The 13,100-nt window shown below is 36.5% G+C and overlaps 1 protein-coding gene and 1 non-coding gene across 2 annotated transcripts in view; one reads left to right on the forward strand and one right to left on the reverse strand.

Moving 5' to 3' along the window:
• The window catches only part of Luzp2 (leucine zipper protein 2), a 367,538-nt gene that overhangs the window by 5,478 nt on the left and 348,960 nt on the right, over positions 1-13,100 (reverse strand). Inside the window, exon 10 of the mRNA XM_027404754.2 lies at positions 5,689-5,781. Within this exon, the coding sequence (XP_027260555.1) occupies positions 5,689-5,781 (93 nt within the window). The remainder of the gene's footprint in view (positions 1-5,688; positions 5,782-13,100) is intronic.
• On the forward strand, positions 7,041-7,142 carry LOC113834583. Its single transcript, XR_003483196.1, has one exon. It is a non-coding gene; the product is annotated as a U6 spliceosomal RNA (small nuclear RNA).

Here is a 13,100-nt window from a genome sequence, read left to right on the forward strand (position 1 = left end):
TCATTCTGGGTAAATGGTGAATTCTAAGTCAGAAGATAATATGTAGGGAAACTATGTTTCAAAAAAAATCAAAACAAAATAGTGAGAATCAAGGGGGATGCATTTTTGATAATTCATGAGGAAGAAAAAATAATGGTTGTATGAAAGTATGGTAATTTAATGAAGTAATAGAAAAAATGAAAGAAAATGATAAGAACTTGTTTGCTAACCTTTGCAAAATCTTTAAACTAAAAGTAAGAGAAAATTCTATCGGTAATTACACAGTAGTGGAAGCAGGTACGTGTGAGCCACTAAGCTATGAGACAATGTGAAGTGTGACAACACATGACTGAGTTGAGGAGGGTAAAGTGGAGTGCTGTGAAGTTTGGTTTCCCAAGAAATAACACCAGTGGCCTCTCAGTATGTTCGACCATATATGTAACCTTTTATTTCCCTCTTTGTTCAATCTACAGATGAAAACAAAATGCAAAATATTCTTAATTCTCAGTACACTACTTAACAAGAGCCATGAGAAATTGAGATGCAGCAAAAACTGGCTTGGCTGACTCAGTTTTATCCAAATTTATAATATTGTCATCTAATTGAAGCTATTTTAAAAGTGAATAACTATGCCTGAAATCAGCTTCAGGGGTTCTCAGCATTTAGGACAAAACATAACAAGAGATATTCTAGTAGGGTCTACTCAAATAACATACATTCTAGGAAACTTCTCACAGTTGTGCATATATATATATATATATATATATATATATATATATATATCTGGATCCTGGTCAGGTCACTGGCTGATCCAGGAATTTTTGGCTATATTCTATATCCTGTATTGAGAAGAAGTCCATAAAATAAATCCAGTTACAAAAGGCAATCTGAAGAACAGCACTGGTAATGCTCATATGCAGGTTTTAGTTTCTGCATTCTTCCTTGTGCTATCTAGTGTAAGCTGTGACCAGCAGGAATCAATCATACAACCATCCCTAAAAGTGCACTGGAAAATTTCATGTGTTTTACTCACTTCTCTCTAGAGTGCCAAGGATCAGCCACAGATCACTTCTCACTTTCTACCCTCATTCCAAAAACGTGAGTTTTCATCTTCTGATCACACATAGCTACCCACTTTAACTGCTAATTCTGCTTCTGATACTTTTGATAAAAAGTCTCATTTTTCATATTTGGCTGAAACTTTATTTTTTCCTTAGTATTTTAATCAACTATATACATTTTTCTTATGGTGAATTAATACAGAATATAGACACTTTCTGAAATTACAGATTATTAGGTTTCCTGAGTCAGATTTTAGATTTTCTTACCTCACAATTAATGTGCTTCTAAAATTATAAATCATTTCAGATGAAAACTTAACTTACATAAATTATATGAATTTAACTTACATAAATTATGATTATATAAACAATTTGTGAGTTGGACTAATAGTTATAAAGATGCCATTTCCCTTAATATGATCTATAGATATAACCTCTTATCAAAATTATAGCAGGTAGGATTATTGAAATTATCAGGTTTATCACATAAGTTACAAGGCATTGCAATGGGCTCAGAATAGTCAATTTGGTATTAAAATGGAATGACAAAGCTTTAGGGCTTTAACTTCCTATTTTCAGAACTTTTATGAGGATATAGGTATTAAGATAATATGGTAATTCCCTAGGGATGAATGCACTACCTGCTTGTCTAACATCAAATGGTAAGTGCTAAGGTTTACATACAAATACATGCATATATTACAGGATTAGCAGGTTATGTTTATGTATGTAGGAGCATATATGCATATTTGAAAGAGCAAAGAGGGATATATGGGAGAGTTTGGAGTAAAGAGATATAATTATATTACAAGTATATCATAATCTCAAAATATAGTAAGTATTAATCATAGTTACAGTTAAATGAATTAATAAAAAGATAGTATGAAAGTATATAAATGATAAGCATATAGAATCCGAAGCAATCTGGAAAGCAGAAAAATAAACTCATACTTGTCATCAATTAACATTTGTTGAAAAGGATAAAAATTTGATGTATAAAGGGTAGCTTTTTCATAAAAAATGTGAGAGCTAGGACAACTGGCTAAGTAATTAAATAATGAATTTTAAAAAGGTTCATCAGGGATTGCAAGTCTAAATGTTGGAGTGCAAGGAAAGAAAATAATTCTTGTGTGTTTAGTCATTTAAGTTAAATTCTCTTTTCTGTCAGTTTATATATCCAATTAAAGAAACCAAAGTGGAGCTTGACTCTCTATCAGCATGCATAATGATGTTGAAAGTGTTTCCCTATTGCTAGACTGAAATGGCTGTCACACTCTCATAAGGCTTAAAACAGCTCAGGATGTTGATGCTCCGAGTGTAGACAGTTATACTCAAATAGTTCCCATGGCTGCAAAAGTACTCCAACACTCATATGCTAATTGGAAAAAGTCAGAAATGTAGTGTTCTCAATGTGAGCTTGTGGAAAGGGTCCTCACATCCTTAGTGCTCACAATAAATGGTACCCAGGCTCTGTGTTTGGGTGATCAGCTTACACTCAATGCACACAATCCTAAATACATGTGGCCCATGTAGTTTAAAGAGCATTGGTTTAGTAAAGGCATAGCCCCTATGGTATATCGTTCAGTAGCAAGTTATTTATTTCTTTTGTTGTTCTAGTTATATATTCAAATGTAATTTTATACAAGTTCCTGTATTAGTGATGGCACATTTTATATGAATTTGATAAGGGTGCAGGAATCTACTTCCAGAATTTGACATTTATTAAATGATAATTTAATATATGCATCCATATATGCATGAATGTATACCTGTATGCATGTGATTAAGGACTGTGAGGCTCCAATAAGCTTATACTGAGCTTAATGATCACTCAGCTTCCTAGATGACAATCATCAGGCCCCAAAAGCTTTACAAACTTTCTCAGCTTTATTTATTTAGAACACTCCAAGTAGTTGTTCAAAATGTGAATGATGCCCCCAGATAATTTTGTCATTATTTCTATTTGAAAACAACTGATAGTGAAATTTATTTGTAGCACAAAATCACCTGGAGTATTTGAGATAAACACATCAGTTGTACAGATCCCACCCATGGGAGTGCTGAGTTAACTTTTCTGCAAAGTCCTCTGAAGCCATATTTTGAAGTGTTCTCCAGGTGATATTCTGAAGTCACAGATTAGAACTCCTAGTTTAAAACTTGAAAATTGATATTCATACATCGCTGCTAATTCCTTCTTCTTACACCTGAGTAATTTATCTGGTGTACATTTTCTCTATCACTCTGGCTGATCACTCTACACTAGAAATTATAACTTTGGAAGGCTGAGAGACTGAAGTAAGGCTAGAGACAATGCTCCCACTGGTGCCAGTGAAGAGAGTGCCAGGGAGGGACATGCTCATCAGAATTGTCAAAGGAAGAGAAGTTTATGAAGGAGAACACTAGGATTAGGAGAGGGGGATAATAGTAACACACACACACACACACACACACACACACACACACACACACACACACACACACACATTTTGACAGGCCCATCTTTTTGTAAAAAGGTAAACTAAAGTGATGCTTAGAGCATCGGTGAACAAAGCAAAACTTTTCAGTTTGTCTTATAAACAGGCAAATACCCTCCTATAAATTGACATTTGCTCCACTGTCAGTCCAGTCAGTGAGCTCCTACTAGATCAGGTCAGCTGTTTCTGTGAGTATCCCCCAACTGGTCTTGACACCTTTGCTCATGTTATTGCTCCTCCCCCTCTTCAGCTAGACTGGGAGCATGGGAGCAAACTATGTCCTCTGCATGTGGGTGACAGTAGTGTGGCTTGGACAGTATGAGGGCAGCGGGACCAGGATTTATCCCTAGTACTTGAACTGGCTTTTTGGAGCTCATTCTTTTTGGAGGGATACCTTGCTCAGTCCAGATATAGGAGGGAGGGCCTTGGTCCTGTCTCTAAGTGATGTGCCAGAGTTTGTTGACTCCCCATAGGAAACCTTACCCTCTCTGAAGAGTGGATGGGGGTGGTTCAGGGGAGGAGGAGATAAAAGGAGGAGGGAAGGGAGTGGGAACTGGATTGTTATGTAAAACGGTTGTTTTTAAATTTAAAAAATGATAAAAAACATTGGCATTTGTTTTGTTCCTATGCTGACAATCATTTGAAAACATTTTATAATTCAAACTAAATTTTCTAATGAGGGAATCCAAGTCCTTACTTTGTGGTTCCTGATTAACCTGTGTTTTGAGTATCTCCACGCTTTCTATATTCTATTTTGTATCCATAGTGCTCTGGTATATTTTCTGTTTGGGAAAATTTGCTATCATTGGTAAAGATCTATCTATACTTCAGACTACTGCAAAGTCATTCCTTCCTACACATATCCTTCTGGACTCCCTGTGGAAGTCAATTGCAGAGTGTTGCTTTTACTCTTGATTAACTCTATATCCTAAATTATATGGTTTAGATACAAGGTAATATATACAAAGATTCAGGGGCAAGCACATTGAAAAATTATTTTTTCAAGATGCATGTTAGGAGCCAGCAGAAGAAAAAATGTAAGTACCAATTTATTTGTTTTTCCCTCTTCCTTATTTCCTTTAGATATTAACTAATTTCCTTTAGCCATGGGCAGTCTCAGCATATAATTTGTCTTTGGGCTAGAGCCTGTATCTGAATCTGGTTAACAAAAATTTCATTTGTTATATCTGTCATAACAGATCTGAAACCTTCGTTCCAGCAGAATTCAAGGGTTGATGTTTTGTTTTTTATTGTACTTATAAAGAGGGAACCCCCCTGCCAAATACAGTTTAGGTTTCTGTCTCTTTATCATAAGACAGTGGAGGATGCCCCTTTGTCTAGTGTGTTGTTCTGTAATGGCATATTTGTTTCTCTTAGGTGGTGAATACTATAGAATCTCTTTTGTTGGTTTCCTTGTTCTGCTTTAACTCTGTGATTGCTGTTTATCTTTTTTTTCATTTTTAAGGTATTTTAAATTTAATTTTGCATTTCAATCACAGTTCTCCCCCTCTTCTCCCACCAACCCTTGCCTTCTATCCCAGGTCATCCCCCAGGGAAAGGGCTCCTATGGGAGGTCAACAAAATCTGGCCCATTAAGTTGAGGGAGGACCAAAGCCTCTCCCACCTGCATTAAGACTGAGCAATGCATCCCACGGTGGGGAATGGGGCTCCCACAAGCTAGCTCATGCACCAGGGATAGATACTGGCCCTACTGCCAAGGGCACCTCAGATAGTTCAAGCTTCACAACAGTCTCCACATGCAGAGGGTCTAGTTGGTCCCATGGTGGCTCCATCATTGTAGGTTTAGAGTTCATGAGTTCCCATGAGTTTGGATCAGCTGTCTCTGTAGGTGTGCTCTTCATGATCTTGACCTCCCTTGCCCATGTATTGCCTCTTTCATCATTTCCACTGGATTCCCAGATTGCTGTCTATCTTGTTGTAGGAATAATATGGTGTTGATACTGTGCTATGAGTTTCACAGCAGAATCTGGCTATACAATCAAGAAGAGCATCTACCTGATGCTGTCTAGGCAACATCTGTGTCATCACATAGAAAGTTATAGTGCTTAGAAAGAAGACACCCCTCCACCCCACAGAGAACATTTCACGATGGTGTGAGCTACCATTGCCAAATGTTGGGTCCTTCTTTCCAAACCAGTTTAGGTTATTCTTACATCTTGAGGACCACACACAGAGGTTCTTCTCTTCTCTTCTTTTGTTGCCTGAACTCGGGAGCTCTCATGGATTCCTGGAGAACTTTTTTGTGGCTGGAGAGAGATACAGAGAAACAAGAAAAATACATATCATTAAAATTAGAGAAATAGGTTTTACACACAGACACAAATTTATGTGGTCATATGATGTAAAATATGATGTCGATGTCAGCTTCACACTCTAAAAAAGGAAATAGGCATTATTATATAATACATCTTTAAAAAGTGCCTTACAATTCCTATCTTTGAAATTAAGAACAATAACTTATGTTAAATTTTTGCATTAGTGAGGCCTAATGGGAAATTTCCCCATTGGATATGCATAATTCTCAAATACTAAGCTTTAATTTAATGATCTTCATTTCTCAAAAACAGGAATCACACCCTTCTTTTTTTATATTAATCCCCAGTTTGTCCAAGATGTAATAAATACATGCTCCATTTTCTCAACTAGACAGAAAATATCTTGCAACATTACAAAAGATACCTAGAGGGTTATGCACATTCTGTTCCTTCAAAGCAAGCTGTTTACCTCTGGGAACTGAAATATCATTATCACATTCTCACTAGGAACACTAAGAAAGAAAAAAAAACCCTAATCAAGGAAATGTACAAGTGACATGTGCAACTCTCTATGGGGAGGTTCATGCTTGTCTACTGGGAAGTGTGAACATGTGCTTCTTTGGCAAACTCATTTAAATATAATGCTCCCTCATCAATCTGGAGTATGTTTCAGTAGGAGGGAGAAATATAAGTTCATGAATGCTGTTTTCTGAGCTTGAAGCTTTGGTTGCAAAGGGCCACATAGGAGAAACAGTTGAAGATTCAACTCCTAGGTTCCAAGAAGCCCAAAAGTAGAACAGAATTTGGGGAGAGTACAAGAAACACAGCCAGCATCTTTAGAGCTTCTATGTGGTACTCACATAGATTTCCACAAGTAACTTCACTCCTTAATAAGAAAACATTATCACAAAAATCATGTGCTCAAAAATTATTGAAAAATCCTTAATAAATAAACATGGTACAATGTTTATTGCAAGTGAGACTAATAAGGCTTATGGAATATTAGCAAACCCATAGAAAATAAAGCACTCCAGTTCACATATTAACTCAAAAGGATGCTGGGCGTGGACTGAAAACTGTAGTTAAATAATTTTTCTTGACACATAAGTCTAACTTCATTAAAGTCTAGAAGGAATTGAGAGTTGTGCTTTTCTTCTGCCCTTACCTTGTTTAAAAGACATAAATATACACCCTCCCTTTTGTACTTTCTGAGGAACAGAAAAGATAAAGGATATCATTGACATCCTTGTGGTTGTTTTGGCAGTAATATACTAAAATTGGAATAATAGAGAGAATATTAGCAAAATACTTGCACAAGGATGACACAAATTCATGAAGCATTTCATATTTTTTTAAAATTGCTCTTTCCACATCATTGGGAATGAATTAAAGGAAGTTCTGGAAGGTGCCATAGAGATTAGATTTGTCTGCCAGGATGGGAAGAGTGAAGGTATTGCTTATATTGAATTTAAGACAGAAGTTGATAGATAAGAATTATGAAGAAAAGTAAGGGGGCAGAAACTGATGGGCAGTGTGTTTCACTTTACTACACTGGTTAGAAATGACAAAGGCAAGAGAGAGTTGGAAAGAGTAGCACTTGGAGTGGTGAATCAAAAACGTTTGTTTTACATAACCTTTCCTACTGTGTAATAGAAGAAACTCTACAGGAGTGTTTGAGTAAGCAACTTTTATCAAAGTGCTCAGAACCCAAATGGCAAACATAAAGGCTATACATTTATAGAATTTGCTTCACTTGAAGATGCTAAAGAATCTATAAACTCCTGGAATAAAATGGAAATCAAGGGCAGAACAATCAGGCTGGAGTTACAAGTAACCAGGGTATTGCCTATTGCCAGAAGTCAGCCATATAAGCTTCTGCCAAAATCTGTGAGAGGGTACCACCGAATCATATGAGGGTTCTGTCTGAGCAAAAATAGTCGGTGATTGGGAAACTGGTTCCTCCAAAGAGTTTGGCTTTGTAGAGTTTCAGTAACAAGGAAGATGCCAAAGTTGCCATGGAGCTTATGGAAGATGGAGAAACTGTTGGAAATAAACCTTGGACTGAACCAAACTTAAGGGTGAAGGTGGCTTTGGTGGTCTAAGTGGAGGCAGAGGAGGTTTTGGAGTATGAGCTAGGGGTCAAGCAGGAGTAGGATAATTTTCTGGCAGAATTCATAAGACTTCTGAAGTCTAGGAGGATTCCTAGGTGGTAGGAGAAGGAAGAGACTTAAAGTCACAAGGAAAGAAGATGAAACTTAATCCCAGTATTTTCCTCTTCATTAGAAAGAAATGATTCTGGAGCTTTTTTTATGTTACCTATTGAGTTACAGAGTCTTCTGAGGACATTCCAATACCTTTATACAGCTGTGTGGTCTACTTGGAATCCATATAGATAATATTTTGAGAGAGATCCCTATTGGTTTTGACCAGTTATTCATATAAACTTTTTAAAGATGAGTGATAGAGCTAACCCTCACCTGTACATTTTGAATTTACATTGTTTCCTTCCATGTACAAAACCATTTCTTCCTACAAATATTTTCTTTTTCCTTTTCTTTTTGCATTGAGTACTGCAAAGAAATGTTTTATCATAATTTTTTTGATTCAGTGACTTTAGGACAAATTAAAAGTCCTGAACTCTGTAAAAATAATGACACTCTTACACTCTCATCAATCTCTTTGATACACTTTGAAGATATCAGATAACAAATGAACACAATCTCTGCTGTGGGGAAAGTTCCTTTGGGATGTGAAGTGGAAAAACATACTGTATTTATCATTATGGTGTGTACAAATCAGTTATTTGGTAGCTCAATTTAATACGAAGCACGTATGTACCTGTGCACCACATGCACAGCTGGTGCTTGTAGAGGCTAGAAAGAGCACTGAGTCCCTTGGAAATCAGTCACAGATGGTGAGGAGCTGTCATGTGAATGGGGGGATCAATCTCAAATCCTCAAGCACAGCTTATGCTCTTAACCCCGAGCCATCTATCCGGCCAAAGAAACACATCTTAACAAGAGTCAAACATGTATATGTTCCAGGTAAAATCAGTTGAATACTCACCACCTGCTTCGTATTGCCTCCAATTTACAGATGAAATGAAGGCACAGCTTTAAAATAAGAAGTTATAACAAACACTAGCATTAGCTGGGCATTGGTGGTGCATGCCCTTAATACCAGCACTAGGCAGGCAGGGGCAGGTAGATCTCTGTGAGTTCGAGGCCAGCCTGGTCTACAGAGTGAGTTCTGGGACAGCCTCCAAAGCAATACAGAGAAACCCTGTCTTGAAAAAACAACAAAACAAAACAAAGCAAAACACAAAAAAAACCAAACGCTGGTATTGAGAGTGATACTCCCTGACAGTCACAATGAGGACAACAGCTGGAAAACATAAAGAATACATTAAATTGTACCATGTTTAACTTTTACACGTGTTTCCTATATTATGTTCCAATTAAATAATCAAATAACTACATAGCTTTACAATTTTATTTCAGTGTATAACAACAGTAACTCTAAAAGCAAGAACTATTGTTACTTGCCAATGTCAATGTCTGTATGCACAGAGATCTTACATGTCTTCATCTGTTGTCCACAGGACATGTTTTATGTTCATGGGTCTGATAAAGGTTGCTATTATCCATATATGCTTCATATGTACAATTTACTGGTTACAAATCTGTAAAGGGTTGAAGAGATGACTAAGAGGGTAAGAACACTTGCTGCTCTTTCAGAGCACCCAAGTTTAATTCCCAGCACGATAGCTCACAACTATCTATAACCCTGTTTTCAATATTCGTGCACGTGGTACACACAGATGTGTGCCAGGAAAACATTCATACAAATAAAGTATAAAGCAAAATCTAAAGACAAGAATAAAGATCTGTAGCGTGCATGGATGGGGGATGTTCTTCTGTATTATGTTTCTCTTATTGGCTGATGAATAAAACACTGTTGGCCAATAAGGCAGGAAGATAGGCAGGGCTAGGAGACAAGAGGAATTCTGGGAAAGATAGGCAGAGAGAGACTGGGAAGAGATGACATTTAGCTGACAGGGAAGATAGGATGCACCAGGTATTCTTCAATAAGAAAAGGCCATGTAGAAATAAATAGATTAGTAGTTATGTGTAAATAATTAAGAGAGATCTAGCCAGTAAGAAGCCCCACCATTGGCCAACAATTTTATAATTAATATAGCATCTCAGTGTGTTTATTTGGGGCTAAAACAGTGGCAGGACCTGACAGGAAAGAAACTGCCATAACAGTACATTTGGGAAATGTCTCCTGTGATTGAAGAGTCACCAGACTGCATGGGAATCACAGAATTCTATTGTTGGTTTATACATCACAGTGTAATCTCCAGAGGAAAGCATGTTCATCATTGAGTCTTTGAAAGTTAGTAGGTATTTTGCAATCAACTAATTATTGTTCATTATTTTCTTTCAGCTTTTTAATGGTTTATACTAAAATATGAGCAAAATGAAACTGAAGAGACGTGCAGAATCATAAAGCAACTAGACATGTATATGGCTGAACAAATCCTTGCAAAATGAATAAGAGTAATTCAAAAGAAAGTTAAATTATGTCTAGAAGCTATAGGAATGAGCAAATATTTACATATACTCTATATATTGAAATTTAATTACAATTAAGATAAAGAGAAATTTAATTTTATTCCTAGAAGCACCATTTGGTTCTTAAGAAATAGTCATTATTACTTATCCTTTCCTACTGTAGTAGAAATGGTCTCCTTCCTTTCAATCTGTGGTATGTAATGGTATGGAGTGTCACATTCCTTGAGTGATCCAAAATAGAGGCACATGTCCAGGTAATTTCATAGTAGCTTCATGACTGAAACACATCCACCTCAAAACAGTTAGCTATGTGTACTCTGTGGCAGGCTTTGTCCTGTTCTCTCGTAAGAAGTCCACTTTTATAGTCAGTGTGCCATGTTTTCTAGAACAGTGATTTTTATCTCTCCAAGGTTTGTTCCTGCAGCCCTACCGACACATTTTCTTTAATATGGCTGATTTCAATATTTGCCATGTATAAAACTGGAACTTTAATTTTAGTATATTCATTATATTCCTAAAAATATGTCAGTATGTGTGCAGTCAAATGTTCATGTTTGCTTTGTTATATTTTTCCATGTAGATATTTTATATTTTAAGAATATTTTGAGATTTGGAGCTGAGTTGTCAAATAAGAAAATGAACTAAATAAAAGGTATTATTTGTTACCTATCCCTTTGTCATCTTTCTAGCCTCTATCTTCTATCATTTGTCATCTGCCTATGAACTGTGTCTACCTATCATCTAGATTATATCTATCATAAATCTGTTTACCATAGATCTATCTGATACAAATATACCTTATACCTATTTATTTATATAAAACATAACTAGAACCTGTCTATATTTGTCTATAATCTGTCACCTATCTTTGATGTTTGTCTTGTTATCATATATCTACCTATCTGTCTGTCTATCTATCTATTTATCTATCTATCTATCTATCTATCTATCTATGCATCCATCCATCCATCAGTCCTCCATAGATGCATAGTTTCTAGCTGATATTTTGGAAAGTTGTGGAACATTTCTGGGAAAAGACCTGCTACTCAAAGATAGGGCAGTTTGACCAGACCTTGAGTGTGTGTTTATAGCCTAGTCTTGCTTTTGGTTTTATGATTTCCTTCCAGATATACCAGGAAGTGAAACTGCCCAGCTGTATCCTGTCTTGAACTTTGCATGCTTTACAGTGATAGGAGTTGACCTGAATTATTGCTCCAATGAGTTCCTTTTATCACTAATGAGAAACTAACATAACTAAACTAACATAGAAATTACAGTATAAAATACAAAAACAATACAAAAGTGAGGATGCTGCTGAGATAAACCTGCCCATGTGGTTCATAGAGCTTTAGAACTGGCTTTCAAAATGAATGTGGAAGAATTCAGAGTTTCAGGTTCAGGAAGCCCCAGAATGAAGAAAGCAGTGCTTAATGGGCTGGTGAAAGGGAGAAAGACAAGAGGACTGATAGAAATCTGGATATAAAGAATTTGCTAATGAGGCTTCAGAGGCTAAAAATAGTGATTGGTGATAAATTCTGACTATGAGGATCTGGATATTATCTGCTAAATAGTCTCTTAAAATTAGTGTTGCTGAATTTTAAAGTAATGAACTACTTTACTTTCCAGAGAATATTTAAAACTACTGTAGTGCTCAGGCTCTAGAATAGCTATTGCTAAATTATGTTTAGCCAGAATTATAGCAAAAATCCACAGCAAAAAACAATAGAAAGAGGTTTTGAAATTGTATTTTAGTAAAGAGAAGAGTACAAATGAATTTAAAGTCATAGTACAGATATTCATAAATTCGCTATCGGCAGGAATGAAATAGGACCAAAAGCGAAACTGTATACCAGGAGAACAAAATTGGCATCTACTTTTAAGCTTAGTACTTTTTTCCATTATTTTATTTTTAAGAATAACATCATTATCCTATTCTTTTTTCTCTCTCCATACATTCCCACATTCCTCTCGCCATTCATTTTCATATTCATGGCCACTGTTTTCGTCAACTATTCCCAACAGATAGATCTACAGTGTAACTCAGTCACTTAGGGTTCACACCTTGTCTCCTAAGAATGCCAAGATAAGCCCACAAAGTCTCACCAATGTGACTGCTTGAATATGAGCTGAAAAAAGACAACAATAGGCATGCTAAAGGGGGATGGGGTAGTCCATGAATCTTCTATCCAATACAAAGAACTAGAGGAGATTAAGAAATGATAAGAGAGGCAGAAATGATACCATTTTCTCTGTTATTTTTCAATACATCCTGACTGTAGATTTTTACTCTGCCCAATCCTTCTAGCCTCATTCCTTCCCTAGATCCACTCTTCCTCCTCCCCTGTTTCCTTTCAGAAAAGAGCAGGTGTCCCAGGCCTATCAGCTGAACATGGTATAACAAACCCTCCTATCAAGGCTGAGCAATGCAACCAGTAGGAGGAAAATGGTCCCAAGGGCATACAAAAGAGTTATAGACACCCCATTCCCACTCCTACTGTCAGGAGTTCCACATAAACATAAAGCTAATAACCATAGCATACATGCAAAGGACCTAGTGCAGCCCTGGGCTGGAGAGATGACTTAGAAATTAGGATCACTGGCTGCTCTTCCTGAGGACCTGAGTTCAATTCCCAATATCCACATCAGGCAAATCACAGGCCATCTAACACTTCCTTTTGGTGATTGCAGACACCTGCACTGACATGCACATATCCATACACATCTACATGTACT

The sequence above is a fragment of the Cricetulus griseus genome, chromosome 3 (assembly GCF_003668045.3).
Source record: "Cricetulus griseus strain 17A/GY chromosome 3, alternate assembly CriGri-PICRH-1.0, whole genome shotgun sequence".
NCBI classification, from domain to species: domain Eukaryota; kingdom Metazoa; phylum Chordata; class Mammalia; order Rodentia; family Cricetidae; genus Cricetulus; species Cricetulus griseus.